Source organism: Esox lucius, chromosome 14 (genome assembly GCF_011004845.1).
Source record: "Esox lucius isolate fEsoLuc1 chromosome 14, fEsoLuc1.pri, whole genome shotgun sequence".
Classification (NCBI taxonomy): Eukaryota; Metazoa; Chordata; class Actinopteri; order Esociformes; family Esocidae; genus Esox; species Esox lucius.
This window is the reverse complement of record NC_047582.1, coordinates 15,996,013-16,014,372: the sequence shown is the minus strand read 5'-3', so window position 1 is coordinate 16,014,372 and position 18,360 is coordinate 15,996,013. Positions and strand designations below refer to the sequence as shown.

At 42.6% G+C, this 18,360-nt stretch overlaps 1 protein-coding gene across 2 annotated transcripts; it reads right to left on the bottom strand.

The window, feature by feature from the left end:
• Positions 1–63: 63 nt before the first annotated feature.
• Positions 64–3,851, bottom strand: LOC117592810 (apical endosomal glycoprotein-like). Of its 2 annotated transcripts, XM_034297160.1 has the most exons (8): positions 3,683–3,851; positions 3,437–3,574; positions 3,198–3,325; positions 2,835–2,915; positions 2,510–2,659; positions 1,984–2,368; positions 800–905; positions 64–712 (listed from the first exon to the last, which is right to left on the bottom strand). In XM_034297160.1, the coding sequence occupies exons 1-5, from the start codon at positions 3,720–3,722 to the stop codon at positions 2,576–2,578; spliced, it is 471 nt and encodes a 156-aa protein (XP_034153051.1). In that variant the 5' UTR covers positions 3,723–3,851; the 3' UTR covers positions 64–712; positions 800–905; positions 1,984–2,368; positions 2,510–2,575. The 2 variants fall into 2 exon arrangements, with proteins under 2 accessions (XP_034153051.1, XP_034153050.1); XM_034297159.1 differs by having other exon boundaries at positions 1,984–2,659.
• Positions 3,852–18,360: the final 14,509 nt, after the last annotated feature.

The window sequence follows — 18,360 nt, the reverse complement described above, 5'->3', positions numbered from 1 at the left end:
ATATGCAATAATCCCATAAGCAACATACATATGTCTTTAATGAAAAAATTAAACAATGTGGTACATGGGATTTTCTTTTTTAATATAATATTGATAATCTCAAAACATTATCTTAAAGATGCATTCCGGAATGTTTGGTAACTGGTTATCCAAGTGGTGCTGTCAAGCCAAAACAGCCCACCGGAAATTGTTTATGTATCCAAAGCATGTGTGTGCGTGCACACACACACACAAAAATAATCATCAGCTATGAGATCACGAAATGAACCTCAGAAACTCCATAAAGCTTATTTTCAAAAATAAGATTCCACCAAATACGTCAAAAATTGTCATATCTGGAAACTTGACGTAGCTAGCTTTGAAAGTACAGAACTCTTTGCTAAATGGTTTTAACAGTCTCTCATGTTGGAAGTCACTTCAAGGGTTTTGGGGGTCTGGATTTGTCCTTTAAGCTTTACAGCTCTTGAACCAAATAAACAAAAATAATCAAGACGTAGTGGCAACATAATACTCACTGGGACGCTTGAGTCATATACATCGTTAATGAACCCTGCTTGAGCTGATGCTGGATGGTCCACAGACTTAGGCATTGCTTTTTTTTCTTCCTGGAGGCGCAGGTAGAAGTAGAGCAAGGCACCCAGAGAGGCCAGTAGAAGCAGTAACACGATGACGGAAGCAGCAATACCCCCACTGTTGTCTGGCTTTGCTGTGGCTGGGACATGTGGTGTTGTTAGACAACGGTTGCTCAGCACGGCCCGGTGCGTGGCAATAGCAAAAAAAGATATTCCTTGCAACTTACTTGTCAGTGGGTCTCTTGCTTCGCCGGCACAGTTGAATCCAATGTCATAGTCGACGTCATCGAGAGCCAAGACTCCTGTTTCTCCTTTGAAACCCTCAAATACAATCTGGCAACAAACAGATGCACATGTGCATAATGAAAGGGTATTGGAGGGCCAGTAGGGAGAGATCTAATTCCAATTCCTTAAGGCACTGATAAGGAAATGACCCTATGTACTGTAGAGTGCTGCCTCAGATGGGACAATGAACAAGTGCCCTCCGAAAAACCATCATGTATTAAGTAAGAGTTAACCCCCTGATGTCATAATTAAATTGCCCAACTAGGCCTATTCCCATCATGGTCACCTAATCATCCCCCTCATTCATTCCTATTTGGTGTAATACTGTATCACTCCTCAGCTCTCTACCCGTTTGGTAAAACGCTTTGGGGCAAGTTGGTTACAGTTCATCAAGCAAATGGGGTGGCAAGTTACTTAGTAGTTAAATCATCTGACCAGTAACTGAAAGGTTGAGGTGAAACATCTGTTGTTCTGTTCCTGAGCAAAGCGGTTACCTCTAATTGCTACCAGATCATTGCTGTAAATTAGAAAGGGGTTCTCAATGTAAATGATGGCGGATGAGGCCCCGGGCTGTAGAAAAAATAACTGTTTGTATGTGTGTCCATGCCTTACTACACTTGAGAACCAAAAATCCCCAGTGGGTGGTAAGACAAGCACAATTTATCATAATGTTTAGGGTAAAAGTGTAACATCTGCTCCGCGTGGCACCAGCAGGAGAGTGATTGCAGCAACGCATCCTGAAGACACACCTGTGTCCAATCACTGTTTAGTTGTGTTTATATCCTGTTGTTCACTCACCACACCTCACAGATTATTGTTTGTCTGTTTGTGACCGTGCTGGTGCGCTTGCTTGAATTTAGTAAAAGAAAATAACTTATAAAGAAAACATTTGAATTGTTTGTTTTGTTTTTCCTTTTGGCCTCTCTTTTACGCGCTTATTATACTTGCACCATCACAAAAAGTTACATCTCGAGTTAGGGTCAAATGTGGGGTTCATAGAATGGTTAAGATTAAGATTATGTGTATTGGGTTAGGTTAATGTATAAGGAAAATAGGATTCGGCATGGAAATACCTTTATGAGGTCCCACATGGATAGTAAAACATACATGGTGTGTGTGGTCTTACCTGATACTCGTCAATAGAGGTAATGTCAACATCGAAGCGTTTCCAAACGGCTCCCACCTCCTTCACAGTCAGCAGCTGTTCTAGTATGCCTTTAGACCACCTGAACACTTTCAGATGACTACCATCTGGAAGGACACACACATGGGCTGATATAATAACAATACCAGACTGACAGCGCTAACATCCTCATCATCACCTCTGCCATATAAAAACAGACAGGTTTTTAGAGAGAGAGTTAATATGGTAGTGGTGGTATAAGTCCAGTGATTTAAGTTACTGGTTTGTACGCCCAGAATCGAAGGCAGGTGCCTAAGATGAGGACTCAGCAACCAGGCTTTGTAATTGGCTGTGTCCCTGGTGCTGCTGGGGAGGAACAGGAAATGACCTTCAGAATGGAGACAAGGATTTTAAGAACAAGACAGGACCAACTGGAATTTGGATGATCATCTGGAAGATTAGGGGATACCAGAAGGGATGTCACAACAAATACTACAGGGTGTACTAAAGTGATCCCTTTCTTTCTCACCTCTGTTGTTCCCTAGGGTATGGTCATGGTTCGGGGTGGTGTAGTGGGTCTTTGCTTCAGCACTGCTCAGCTCCCAGTCCAACTGGTCAAGCTCAGGGTTCTGAGTGTTAGTCCATCCACACAGGCCACTCTCCAGGTCACACTTGGTACCTGACACCATTGACAGCACAAATCAGTTTGTCTCTAGTCTCTGTTTCTCTGTTTCTCCCTCTCCAGGTCTCCCTCTCCTGGTTTCCCTCTTCAGGTCTCCCTCTCTAGGTCTACTTCTACAGGTCTCCCTTTCCAGGTCTCCCTTTCCAGGTCTCCCTCTCTAGGTCTCTCTCACCTGGCAATGGACAAGGGTGGTTGGACAAGGTGATGTCATCAACAGATACATGAGCGCCTTTGCCACCTGCTCAAAATCCAACTGAAACACAACAAACATGTTTCAGGATAGTTAGTCACTGGTCTGTCATGTCTGCCATGCAAGCATTTCCTGAAGATTTGCGATGTTGTACCTCTATGTAGCTGCCAGTCTGTGGGTTTAAAACCTCTAGGTTGCTCTATGTACCTGCCAGTCTGTGTTGCTCTATGTAGCTGCCAGTCTGTGGGTTTAAAACCACTGGGTTGCTTTATGTACCTGCCAGTCTGTGTTGCTCTATGTAGCTGCCAGTCTGTGGGTTTAAAACCTCTGAGTTGCTTTATCTACCTGCCAGTCTGTGGTGGTGCTGCTGATGTTGCCGTTGCCATGGCGCCAGGTGTCCCCCTGTTCCAGACTGTTGGAGAAGATCTTCACCTGGTCTCCTTTCACAGGCTTCATGTACACAGTCAGTGAACCTACAACAGAACACACACACACACACACACACACACACACTGTCTGAGGACATTTCTAGGACACATTATATGACTGAGGGTGGTTATGTAACGTCACAAGCATCTTCCCACCTGGATTCTCTCCCCCCATGTGGTACCAGAAGTAGACACACTCTGTTCGCGCCACACCAATGTGCACAGGGGATGTGAGGGCAGCCACACTGCCCTCTGGGAGGATCTCCACATCACTGTCCACCATCATGTAGTATCCTAGAAAACCAACCACACGACAAGTAGAAGCCATGTTTCTCTGCATCTCCCTAATTCTCTCTAAGGTGTAGTTCAGTGACACTCTCAGTGGATCTCAGTATCTCTCACCGGTCTCTGTCTCCAGCGTGTGGTCTGTAGTGAAACCCATTCATACTTGGAAGCTAGTTAGCTGCTCAGGTACTGGACAGAGTCCCTCGTGCCAGACGTTGCCGTGGGCGCCACTACGAGTCCACAACAGACTCTCACCACCATGAGGAACACGCGTCTTAACGCTCAGTGCACCTGGATGGGATGAATGTATACAAAGGAGGAGCTGCAGCATTGAGGAGGAGAGGGTTATGGGGGGCTGCTATGTGGTACCAGTGTGGTTGTTCATGTTGGTCAGAGAGTAGGAGAATTGGAAGGTGCAGGCTGGACCAGAGGGCCCCAGTAGAGGTGCACGTGTCTGGGCCTCAGTGAACTGCTGCCCTGGGGCTTTAGCTACATACAGGTACTTTTCTGAGGACAGAGAACTTGAGATTGAGGTGGTTTGTCGCTATACAAAAAAACAAAACAATTAATACACTGTCAATACACCTTAAAGACATCACAGTGTATTGACATATGCTTTATGAAGGTTACCTTGGGTGGTGTCATTCAGCATCCACTGTTGTCTCCCCACACTGCTGTCTGTCCATCCAGAGCTGCCTTTCTCATAGGAGAAGTCCCCTACACAAATACACACAGCCAAATACAAACGTAACCCAGTACGTGGTAAACCCAGAGTACCCACCACACCGGGCCTCATCATCTTTATCCACACAGTCTTCATGAAAGTCACAGATCTTACTGGTATCACTGGTACAAGGATGCCCAGGAGGATCGGGGAAATTGGCTAATGTGCCATTTCCTGCCAGATGAAAGATAAAGGGGAAACAATATAAATAAATAGATCATGTACGCATGTTTGTATGTTTTTACTTCTCTGTAAAATGTGGGGTTCAAAAAAAGACCCATCATTTGTGTTTATTGGGTTCACCTTCAGAGATACGGCAGTTAGGTGACATCATAATGCTGTCTATGGCAACCCCTCCATACTCTTTGTCTCGGATTGCTGCCACAAACACGAGTTAAGGATGAGATGCAAATGAAAAGCGGGTCACTATTCAGTGGTAACTTACACGGATACTGTCTCCATACAGTGGAACTCACTCAGCATCTGGAAAAGCATCTGGAACATAGAGTACGTCTATGCAGTGCCCCCCCAGTCAACTCACCTGGAAGCTGGTGTTGCTGACAATCTCAACCTCAGCCTTGACCCAGAGGTCCCCTAGGGCACCCCCCCTCTGCCAAACCGGGTAGATCTCAGTGCCTGCCACCAGCACATACAGACCTCCAGACCTGGGCCCAAACTGATGGGTGTACATCACCATCTACAGGCCAGAAATGGCATTAATTAAGATGCTTTTTCTCACGTCTCCAGTAGGGGCTACATCCCTGAGAGCGACATGGACGTCCAGTACAGTCACTTGGATGTCCTCGCTAGGGGGAGCCCTCGAGTGGATGTTTAGGCGGACGAACGGGTGATGAGTGAAGATGAGCGGAATGTTGAGCAGGACGGGCGGGCAATGGGTGATGTTGAGCGGGATGTTGAGCAGGACGGACGGGCGATGAGTGACGGTGTGCAGGATGTTGAGCAGGACCGACGGGCGATGAGTGACGGTGTGCAGGATGTTGAGCAGGACCGACGGGCGATGAGTGACGGTGTGCAGGATGTTGAGCAGGACAGATGGCGGATGAGGATGGAGGGCACAGTCCAGACGGACAGGAAAGTGGCCTGGACGTAAGCATCCAGCTCTAGCTGGATGAACATTGAAGCGACCTCGATGTCTTGCGGCGAGCATATTTTGAATGTAATACTAATGGAGTTGACTATGAAGCGATAATCAATCAAATTATGATCAGAATCCCATAACAATATGTATTCTTTCTGTGATGTTTTTGCTAGAAATCAGGCTTGGCTGCACTGTTTTCTACGATAATGGGGAAGTACAATAAGACCCAGCCTGGGTGAAAACGGCTATTACATTTATAATTAATAGGCTATTTAATTTCACTTTGTAACAATTTCTCTTGAAACCTTAGATTTTGTTATTGTACCGAAAAATACATACACATACATTGACAGATAAACCGTTTGGCAAGTCTCCTTTAATTTCATTCTTTCCCACTTTTGTCATGTCAAAATAATAATAGGCCAACAGTAATTTCTAAATATCCTGTTTCGAATAAGTCTCACAAAATATGTTTTTGATTTATCTCGATTTTTTAAATAGAAATTCTAAATCCCACCAAAACATTAACGGCAGTGTAAGTAAAGAAATAAAAAAATGAAACAAAGAAATGCGAATACAATTGCACTTTGCCTTATTTTAATTTGAAAATATAAATACTAAACTCCACCAAAACACTCACAGCGAACAGATGAATAGAATACATTTCATAGCTGCCAATGCTGAAGAACAGTTAACGGTTTCTGTAGAATTGGTATAATTGTTGTTCCTGCTAGTATCGTAATACTACCAATAAAATTAGGCTAATGATGTGTCCTATACAGCTTTGTCAATTTATGATTTTGAAATAACTGCAACTCCCGGTAAATTGTAAGTTTAGCCAGTGTAAGATAAGACGTCGCCGCTGTTTTGGCTGCTATCACAAGATAGCCTGTATAGTGGATGCATATTTTCAAATATTGGCCTACAATGTACATTTTGAAGTGGCCTACATTTAAATGTAGACTGCGGTAAAACTCGGCTCGCCCATTAGTTGAGTCATTTGAAAATTCAACGGACAATTATTCTATAGTTAAGACAACTACGACAAGCAGCGAAGTCTAGCCGTATAGATCCTTATATAATTGTCTGCCTGACCGTGCTTTGTGCGCAGTCTTGACTGATTCGCGGCTCAACCCCCCTAAACGAACCACTTATTGATAAACTGAAAGTATTAAAAGACGGAAGCTGAAAACATAATGGTTATCAAAGGTGTCATAACTGAATGGTTATTATCTTTTTAAAAGTATTTATTACCAAATGATAAGGCAATCTGTTTTTGTAATAGCCTATATTAAATCGTTTAAAGCTATATTTTCCTGGGATTTTATTGTATTGTATAGCCTATAAAAACAGAATATGTGACAGATCTTAGGACTTTTAAAAATAAGAACCGCTGACTTGAGTGAGCCAATAGATTGCTGACAATCCTGATGGCAACCCTCCGCCGGCAATACAACATCACTCATAACCCGTCGGTCCTGCTCAACATCCCGCTCAACAGGTCTCATCGCCCTGTTAAACGTCCACTCGAGGGCTCCCCCTAGCGAAGATGTCCTAGTGACCGTACTGGACTTCCACATCGCAGTCTGAGGGATGTAGCCCTACTGCCGTCCGTTTAGCTAAACTTCCACTCGAGGGCTCCCCCTAGCAAGGACGTCCATGTGACAGTGCTGGACGTCCACGTCGCTCTGAGGGATGTAGCTGCCTCTCCATTTTTCCTCGTAGCAATGGAAAATCTCAACACACCTTTCGACTAGCGATCGATTGGTCATAAGCAAGAATGTGAATTTGACCAGGATTTTAAAGATTAGGGGACACGAGAGGAGCACGTCTAACTAGCATGCCACCATAACTGGAAGTCTTTAATTGAACTATTACCGATTTCAGGATTGTCTACTAATTCTAAGTAGAATTTCTATAGAAAAAATTATGCCAGGCATTTATAGAATAAACCAGATGCTGTTTGATGTGTGTATGTCAATCAATGAACAAGTTGTTGATTTTCAAATCTGTAATTGCACTCTTCCAGATTTCGGGAATTTCTACTAAATCTTAAAACTTCTGTTGAAAACAAAGGTTGTAAATGAATGCTAGGTATTTATAGAATACATCAGACTTTGTTTGAGGTGTATATGTCAATCAATGGATACTAAGCCGATTAATTTGTCATTATCGTTTGCATCCGTGTCTCCTATACTCCCCCTCTGTGAGTTCTGTTTTTGCTGTTGTTCATTGTGAGGTATTTTTTTGTGGGGTGCCGTTTGTAAAATGTTGCACATTCTGTAATCTTGCTTAGTTTTTTCACATTTAGCATTGCCAAATGTAAAAATATGCACTACAATTTTCAACTCTGAATTTTTCAAGAGTAGTGTTCTGCAGCATCGCAAAATTATAAAACAATATCTTAAATGTAAATGTTAAATATAAATGTTAAATGTATATGTTGAATGTAAATGTTAAATATACACTCACCTAAATGATTATTAGGAACACCATACTAATACTGTGTTTGACCCCCTTTCACCTTCAGAATTGCCTTAATTCTACGTGGCATTGATTCAACAAGGTGCTGAAAGCATTCTTTAGAAATGTTGGCCCATATTGATAGGATAGCATCTTGCAGTTGATGGAGAGTTGTGGGATGCACATCAAGGGCACGAAGCTCTCGTTCCACCACATCCCAAAGATGCTCTATTGGGTTGAGATCTGGTGACTGTGGGGGCCATTTCAGTACAGTGAACTCATTGTCATGTTCAAGAAACCAATTTGAAATGATTCGAGCTTTGTGACATGGTGCATTATCCTGCTGGAAGTACCCATCAGGGGATGGGTACATGGTGGTCATAAAGGGATGGACTTGGTCAGAAACAAGGCTCAGGTAGGCCGTGGCATTTAAACGATGCCCAATTGGCACTAAGGGGCCTAAAGTGTGCCAAGAAAACATCCCCCACACTATTACACCACCACCACCAGCCTGCACAGTGGTAACAAGGCATGATGTTCTCATTCTGTTTACGCCAAATTCTGACTCTACCATCTGAATATCTCAACAGAAATCGAGACTCATCAGACCAGGCAACATTCTTCCAGTCTTCAAGTGTCCAATTTTTGTGAGCTCGTGCAAATTGTAGCCTCTTTTTCCTATTTGTAGTGGAGATGAGTGGTATCCGGTGGGGTCTTCTGCTGTTGTAGCCCACCCGCCTCAAGGTTGTGAGTGTTGTGGCGTCACAAATGCTTTGCTGCATACCTCGGTTGTAACGAGTGGTTATTTCAGTTATTTCAGCCTCTAGCATCAACAAGGCATTGTCGCCCACAGGACTGCCGCATACTGGATGTTTCTCCCTTTTCACACCATTCTTTGTAAACCCTAGAAATGGTTGTGCAAGAAAATCCCAGTAACTGAGCAGATTGTGAAATACTCATACCGGCCCGTCTGGCTCCAACAACCATGCCACGCTCAAAATTGCTTAAATCACCTTTCTTTCCCATTCTGACATTCAGTTTGGAGTTCAGGAGATTGTCTTGACCAGGACCACACCCCTAAAGGCATTGAAGCAACTGCCATGTGATTGGTTGATTAGATAATTGCATTAATGAGAAATTGAACAGGTGTTCCTAAAGATCCTTTAGGTGAGTGTAAATGTAAAATTTTCAAAACGGAATATTACTGCCATTACGGTAATTGGCCACCAGGCTGTTGCCTCAAAACGGCAAGTCCGGGTGAATTAACAATAATACGAAATAATTATTGCTTTATTATTGGTCACTGTGTGTGCTTATAACTTAACTCAGAAACTGAACTACAGAGACGATATAAAAACGTAATTACTGTATACGATTACACTGAAAGGGGATGTGTTTAGGATTTACTGTCCATGTGGAAGATAGGTAAATTGCAGGAAAACTATTATCTTTGAAACCAACTCTAATCGAAACTAATATCACAAAAATGGATAAGCAAGTGTATTAGTAAACGCCAGACTGAAGGTGAGGGTGGCTGGTTAGTGGTAGCATGACTAGAATTATATTGTGTTTGGACAAAAAGCATACTATTACTGTCCTTTGCAGGATGGATTACAACACCACACTATCAACAGACTCCTGCAGGCTGTTGCTTCCTAGATGTACCCATGGGCCCAAAGGGACCTGTAAAAGGTCAGGGAGGATTGGTCGGGGAACAAATATCACTAAAATTGATTAGTTTCGAATTATTTCGTATTATTGTTAATTCGGCCGGATTTACCGTTTTGAGGCAACAGCCTTATGTTGCCAATTACCGTAATGGCCGTAATATTCCGTTTTGAAGATTTAACATTTATATTTTACATGTATATTTAACATTTACATTTAAGATATAATTTTATAATTTTTCATTACTGCAGAACACTACTCTTGGAAACTTTATTGCAGGAATTTACATAACTTATTCAAACATTTAAAGATACATATACAGGTGCTGGTCATGTAATAAGAATATCATAAAAAAGTTGATTTATTTCAGTAATTCCATTCAAAAAGTGAAACGTGCATAATGTATACATTCATTCCACACAGACTGATATATTTCAAGTGTTTATTTATTTTAATTTTAATGATTATAACTGACAACTAATGAAAACTCCAAATACAGTATCTCAGAAAATTAGAATATTGTGAAAAGGTTCAATACTGAAGACACCTGGTGCCACACTCTAATCAGCTAATTAACTCAAAACACCTGCAAAGGCCTTTAAATTGTCTCTCAGTCTAGTTCTGTAGGCTACACAATCATGGGGAACACTGCTGACTTGACAGCTGTCCAAAAGACGACCATTGACACCTTGCACAAGGAGGGCAAGACACAAAAGGTCAGAGCTAAAGAGGCTGGCTGTTCACAGAGCTCTGTGTCCAAGCACATTAATAGAGAGGCGAAGGGATGGAAAAGATGTGGTAGAAAAAAAGTGTACAAGCAATAGGGATAACCGCACCCTGGAGAGGATTGTGAAACAAAACCCATTCACAAATGTGGGGGAGATTCACAAAGAGTGGACTGCAGCAGGAGTCAGTGCTTCAAGAACCACCACGCACAGACGTATGCAAGACATGGGTTTCAGCTGTCGCATTCCTTGTTTCAAGCCACTCTTGAACAAGACACAGCGCCAGAAGCGTCTCGCTTGGGCTAAAGACAAAAAGGACTGGACTGCTGCTGAGTGATCCAAAGTTATGTTCTCTGATGAAAGTAAATTTAGCATTTCCCTTGGAAATCAGGGTCCCAGAGTCTGGAGGACGAGAGGAGAGGCACATAATCCACGTTGCTTTAAGTCCAGTGTAAAGTTTCCACAGTCAGTGATGGTTTGGGGTATCACGTCATCTGCTGGTGTTGGTCCACTGTGTTTTCTGAGGTCCAAGGTCAACGCAGCCATCTACCAGGAAGTTTTAGAGCACTTCATGCTTCCTGCTGCTGATCAACTTTATCGAGATGCATATTTCATTTTCCAACAGGACTTGGCACCTGCACACAGTGCCAAAGCTACCAGTACCTGGTTTAAGGACCATGGTATCCCTGTTCTTAATTGACCAGCAAACTTGCCGGACCTTAACCCTATAGAAATTCTATGGGGTATTGTGAAGAGGAAGCTGCGATGCACCAGACCCAACAATGCAGAAGAGCTGAAGGTCACTATCAGACCAACCTGGGCTCTCATAACACCTGAGCAGTACCACAGACTGATCGACTCCATGCCACGCCGCATTGCTGCAGTAATTCAGGCAAAAGGAGCCCCAACTAAGTATTGAGTGCTGTACATGCTCATACTTTTCATGTTCATATTTTTCAGTTGGCCAACATTCCTAAAAATCCAAATTTTCTGAGATACTGAATTTGGGATTTTCATTAGTTGTCAGTTATAATCATCACAATTAAAATAAAGAAACATTTGAAATATATCAGTCTGTGTGTAATGAATGGATATAATATACAAGTTTAACTTTTTGAATGGAATTACTGAAATAAATCAACTTTTTGATGATATTCTAATTATATGACCAGCACCTGTATATATATATATTTACATTTGGCAAAGCTAAATGTGCAAAAACTCAACATGATTACAGAATGTGCAACATTTTACTGGACTACTGCTGAGTTTAGGCTCTTCGGTGTGGGAAGAACATCATGATGGCTGTGATGATGAGGCAAAGTCTGCTTCCTTCCATCTCTCAAACATCCCTCCAAGTGAGCCTCCGGTGCTCCAGATGTTCCAGGTAGTCCACTGGCCTTGCTTGGATTGCAATACTGCTTTTGTGCATCTCTCAACTTCCTCTTGGTCCTGGACCTCGGCTACTACCAGCTTTCTTCTCTGGGTGGATGTTGCCTTGTACCATATGGGTCGCCTTGTACCGAGTCCAAAACCACCTCTTCTCTGCTGCACCTGATCTATGATGTATCTATGCCTGAGAGCATATTTTGCTTGCTGTACGGCCTCAGACGGGGTCCATTTTCTCCCAGTTATCATTCTGGGAGCAGCTGCTTGTATAATAGCGTCTTGAGATTCAGCCAGGGTCATGTTCAGTCTCAGTTTTGTGCATTTATATTCTTCAGTGAGACTAGAGACAGGCAGTTCCAGAACACTTTTCCCATACCAGCTGATATTGCAGCGGCTCAGTGGGAGTCCAAGCCACTTCCTGATATAAGAACTTGACTTTAGTGATGGGGAGACTGCTGGAGAGGCCACATCAGACAAAGGGAGCAATCCAAACTGCAGGCACCACAGTTTTAACTTACCAGGAAGCAATGTCTTGTCAATGCTAACAAGCCCGTTTATGGTTTTTTCCCTCAGTTGGTCACTCTGGTCTGAGTCCTTGAGATTTGCGTTGTACCACCACCCTAAACTCTTGACTGGCAGTTCCCTCACCACTGGGATGGGTGTTTCATCAATATGAAATCTCTGAACTACAAGTTTCCCTCTGATGATGGATATGCTTCTGGATTTGCTGGGTTTGAACTTCATCCGTGCCCACGTTATGTTGGCATGACATTTTTCCAGCAACCATTTGGTACACACGATGGTTGTGGTCAGAGTGGTCATGTTATCCATATACGTGCAAATGAGAGGTAGGCGCTGTCCAGACTGCAGACATTCTCCTCCTAGAACCCATTTGGAAGCTCGGAAATCACTTCCATTGCCATGGTGAAGGCTAGAGGGGAGATTGTGCTCCCTGCCATTATTCCCATTTCCAGTGCTTGCCATGATGTTGTATACTCTGTGGTTGTTAGGCAGAATTGCAGGTCTTTGAAGTAGTTTCTAACCAAGTATGTGATGGTTGTTGACACATGGAAAAACTCAAAAGGTGTGCAGAGGAGAGAATGAGGGACGGATCCAAAACCATTGGCCTGGATCCAAAAGCATTGACCTGGAAAAAAATTTGCAGGTCTTTTCCTTTCCTCATTGCAGCCTGGATTGGATGCCATAATATCATGCTTGTGTGTTCTAAACATCCTGAGAAGCCTGATATACCAGCTTTCTGTATCGATGTGTCAATCAAGTTGTTCTGTTTAAGGTAGGTTGCTGTTCTTTGAACAACAATGCTAAAGAAAATCTTCCCTTCAACATTCAAGAGAAAAGAAAACAATGGTTGTAAAGGTATGCCAGGCATTTATAGAATACATCAGATGTCTTTTGATGTGTAGATGTAAATCAGTGAATAAGTTATTGATTTTCAAATCTGTAAATCGCAGTTGCAGAATGTCTGTTGAATGTCTGTTGAATGTGTGAATATAAAACCTATTGTACCTCCATGTTAGTCAGTCAGTCACTCACTCAAAAAGAGACATTCGCTCATCTTGGCTGGCTACGCTTACGCGGTCTGGCAATAAGTTCTATTGTTTATGCTTTTGAAATTATAAATGAAACTCTTTTGACATGGCTAATCAACATACAATAACAGGCAAGATTGGGGAAACACCTACTCAGTGGTATTTCTTTAGTATTACTATTTTACTATATATTTTTTAGCCTTGATGACAGCTTTGCGCACTGTGCCTAATTTATTCCAGGAATTTTTTCCTTCTTATTGCGTTTGAGCCAGTCAGTTGTGTTGTGACAAGGTAGGGTTGGTTTTTCAGAAGACAATCATAATGTCTTTACTGTGGAAGTCCATATTATGGCAAGAATTGCTCAAATTTACGAAAGAGAACAAACCTGTCGCACGCTCTCAGCAGCTATCATGATCTGTGATGTCATTTAAAACATTTCAAACATCTACTCAAGGACAAGTAATTCTAGTTACTTTTTCACTTCAGACGAAACAAAATGGAAAATACATTTCTCTGTCCTTCTGATTAATTATATTATTTAAACTAATCCTACAAAAATGACAGAGCCTGTGAGAAAATATTATAGTAATGTTTACAGGTAAATTTTTCAATTTAGAGAATTGTAATTAATTTATCAAACATTTAAAGAGCTATGCTCCTATAATTTCAGAAACTTTTAAATTAGACAGTGATATCTTAGATAGATCTGTGAAGCTTTTCTCTCTATGATAAAAGGTAAATTCTCTGGTGCTGATGGCCTCTCTTTTGTGGTTTATATTTATTTTTGGGACATTATCGAAACTCCATTATTGGAGATGTTTAAATAATGTATGGACAGGAAGAAAATATCTACAACAATGAAACAAGGTTTGATTACCTTAATACCTAAATCAGATTAGGATGTTCTAGTTGTTGAACATTTTAGACCTACAGTTAGGTCTGGAAATAATTGGACACTGACACAAGTTTTGTTATTTTGGCTGTTTATCAAAATATATTCAAGTAACATATGGGCTTAAAGTGCAGTCTCTCAGTTTTCATTTCAGGGTATTCACATCCAAATTGGAGGAAGGGTTTAGGAATTACGGCTCTTTAATATGTAGCCCACTCTTTTTTAAGGGCCTGAAGTAATTGGACAATTGACTCAAAAGCTGTTTCATGGACAGGTGTGGGCTTCATTATTTCTCCATCAATTATGCAGTTAAATGGTCTGGAGTTGATTCTAGGTGTGGCATTCACATTTGGAAGCTGTTGCTGTGAACCCACAACATGTGGGCAAAGTAGCTCTCAATGCAAGTGAAACAGGCCAACCTTAGGCCGCAAAAAAAAATAAAAAGTAATATTATGGGTGGTCAAATCAACAGTTTTGTGCATTCTGAGAAAAAAAGAGCACACTGGTGAGCACTGCAACACAAAAAGGCCTGGACGACAGTGGAGGCAGTGTGATGGCATGACCATGCATTGCTTCCAGTGGCTCTGGGTCACTAGTGTTTATTGATGATGTGACAGAAGACAGAAGTAGCCAGATGAATTCGGAATCAGGAACAGGAGCTGGCTGCGGGGAACCAGGAGTGGGGATTTGGAGCAGGGACTTGGGAGGCAGCATCCTGCGGAGCAGGTTGGAGGCGTCGAATGGCTAGCTGACTTCCTGTCCAGTCCACTAGACTGGAAGGACCCTGGGCAACTTATTGCTGTCATTGTCGTTGCCGCGATCGTTTCTTGCCTGGATCAAGGAGTATCAGAATCTGGACATCTGAGGAGTTCCACTACTGTCCATCTCTGCTGTGTCCCTTAGAAGGGGTTCTGTTATTGTGTCGTGTTAATGGTGGTTGCAGCAGGACACAGTTGCAGAGGTTCAGAAAAAGGGTATTTAAGAGCCTTGTACTAAACATACAAGGCTCTTGTGATACACAACAGAACTTCAACACAACAGCCTAACACAGATGTCACATGCAAATGTATGACATACAAGAAGCATTAGCACAGGAGGAACTTAGGGACACAATCAGGGGGCAAACAAGACACAGGTGGAAACAATAATACAAAAGGACAAGCTAAATTTGAAATCAAAGGAGAAAAACAGAACAGGCCACATTCACAAACAAAAGCAAAAATGAAACCGAATAAAAACAGAAACTAACACATCTACATATCAAACAACGTCTGATTTATTCTACTAAATCCTAGGTAGAATTTCCTTTGAAAACAAAGGCTGGAAATGTATGCCAGGCATTTATAGAATGAATCAGATGTTGTTTGATATGTATATGTGTATCAATGAATATGTTATTGATTTTCAAAACTGTAATTGCATTATTACCGATTACAGGAATTTCTACTAAATCCTATGTAGAATTTCTATTGAAAACAAAAGTTGTAAAAGTATGCCAGTTATCGAATAAATCAGACCTTGTTTGATGTATACAGCTCCTGAAAAAATTAAGAGACCACTGCAACTTTTTCTTTCCTTTCCAAAAAAGTTGAAAAGGAAAGTTTAGAGTGAGGAACAGAAGCGTACAATTTGCAGTGGTCTCTTAATTTTAACTCTTCTGTTCCTCACTCAAAAACTTCCTTTTCGACCAGCTGCACTGGTCTCTTAATTTTTTTCCGGAGCTGTATATGTCAATCAATTAATAAGTTATTGATTTACAAAGTTTTAATTGCACTATTAGAGAATCCAGGAATTTCTACTAAATCCTAAGTAGAACTTCCTTTGAAAACAAAGGCTGTAAAAGTATGCCAGGCATTTATAGAATACAACAGATGTATTTTGATGTGTCCATCCATCCATCTTCTTCCGCTTATCCAGGGCCGGGTCGCGGGGGCAGCAGTCTAAGCAGGGATGCCCAGACTTCCCTCTCCCTAGACACTTCCTCCAGCTCTTCCGGGGGGACACCGAGGCGTTCCCAGGCCAGCCGGGAGACATAGTCCCTCCAGCGTGTCCTAGGTCTTCCCCGGGAAGGCGTTCCAGAGGCATCCGAAAAAGATGCCCAAGCCACCTCAGCTGACCCCTCTCGATGTGGAGGAGCAGCGGCTCTACTCTGAGCTCCTCCCGGGTGACCGAGCTTCTCACCCTATCTCTAAGGGATCGCCCGGCCACCATGCGGAGAAAGCTCATTTCGGCCGCCTGTATCCGGGATCTTGTCCTTTCGGTCATGACCCAAAGCTCATGACCATAGGTGAGAGTAGGAACGTAGATTGACTGGTATATCGAGAGCTTCGCCTTGCGGCTCAGCTCTTTCTTCACCACGACAGACCAATACATCGACTGCAGTACTGAAGAAGCTGCACCGATCCGTCTGTCAATCTCCCGTTCCATCCTTCCCTCAATCATGAACAAGACCCCTAGATACTTAAACTCCTCCACTTGAGGCAGGCACTCTCCACCAACCTGAAGTGGGCAAGCCACCCTTTTCCGACTGAGGACCATGGCCTCGGATTTGGAGGTACTGATTTTCATCCCCACCGCTTCACACTCGGCTGCAAACCGTCCCAGTGCATGCTGAAGGTCCTGGTTAGAAGGGGCCAACACGACAACATCATCTGCAAAGAGCAGAGACGAAATTGTGTGGTCCCCAAACCTGACACCCTCCAGCCCCTGGCTGCGCCTAGAAATTCTGTCCATAAAAATTACGAACAGAACCGGTGACAAAGGGCAGCCCTGCCGGAGTCCAACATGCACTGGGAACAAGTCTGACTTACTGCCGGCAATGCGGACCAAGCTCCTGCTTCGGTTGTACAGGGACCTGACAGCCCTTAGCAAAGGACCCAGGACCCCATATTCCCCAAGCACCCTCCACAAGATTTTGCGAGGGACACAGTCGAATGCCTTCTCCAAATCCACAAAACACATGTGGATTGGTTGGGCAAACTCCCATGAACCCTCCAACACCCCGTAGAGGGTATAGAGCTGGTCCAGTGTTCCACGGCCCGGACGAAAACCACACTGTTCCTCCTGAATCCGAGGTTCTACTATCGGCCGTATTCTCCTCTCCAGAACCCTGGCATAGACTTTCCCGGGGAGGCTGAGAAGTGTGATCCCCCTATAGTTGGAACACACCCTCCGGTCCCCCTTCTTGAAAAGAGGGACCACCACCCCGGTCTGCCATCCCAGAGGCACTGTCCCCGACCGCCACGCGATGTTGCACAGGCGTGTCAACCAAGACAGCCCCACAACATCCAGAGACTTACTTTTAGCTTTGATGACAGCTTTGCACACTGTACCTTGTAAATAAAAAAATCCGGGAGTTTATGTTGTGTTGTGACAAGGTGGGTTGATTTTTCAGAAGACAGTCTGTACTGTGGAAGAATTTCTCAAATATGCGAAAGAGAACAAACCTGTCACAGGCTCTCCGCAGCTATCATGATCTGTGATGTCATTTAAAACATTTCAAACATCTACTCAAGGACAAGTAATTCTAGTTACTTTTTCACTTCAGATGAAACAAAACGGAAAATACATTTCTCTGTCCTTCTGATTAATTATATTCTTTAAACTAATCTTACAAAAATTATAGAACCTGTGAGCAAATTTTATAGTAATGTTTACATCAAACATTTAAAGAGCTATGCTCCGATGATTTCAGAATCCTTTAAATTAGACAGGGATATATCTTAGATAGATCTCTGAAGCTTTTCACTCTATGAAAAAAGGTCTCTGGTGCTGGTGACATTATCGAAACTCCATTATTGGAGATGTTTAAAGAATGTATGGACAGAAAGAAAATATCTACAACAATGATGACATACGATTTTCTCCGTCTACCCTTTTAATTTATTTTTCTTTTACTCCATCTACCCTTTACTTAATTAATAGTGTACATATGCAGTAGGTCATATGTTAAAGTGCAAGCTGGTGGCAGGGCACCTCATGGACTGTGCTGGCTTTGCCTTTCAATTAAGAATACTTCTTTACTTAATCCATTAATTCCCCTTTTGTTTATATACCCTTTACGTCCTCTACTATTCTTTCATAGTTTATGAGTGTGATAGGTGATGCATTCAAGTACAAGCTGGTGAAACAAACAGCAATGCATTCACACAGATATACACTCACACACAAAAACATGTACTGTATGCACACATTCATGTACACAGACACACACATGAACATATGTGTTTGCATGCATACGTGTGTGTGTGTGTGTGTGTATGAGTTGAACCCTACTGGTGATACT

Bases quoted from the DNA above. Each gene is read 5' to 3' on its own strand.
- LOC117592810 (XM_034297159.1), bottom strand. From the start codon at position 3,722: ATGGGTTTCACTACAGACCACACGCTGGAGACAGAGACCG. The intron at 3,575-3,682 runs GTGAGAGATACT...TTGGTTTTCTAG, and splicing joins CACGCTGGAGACAGAGACCG to GATACTACATGATGGTGGAC. The intron at 2,660-2,834 runs GTGAGAGAGACC...CAATGGTGTCAG, and splicing joins CCACCCTTGTCCATTGCCAG to GTACCAAGTGTGACCTGGAG.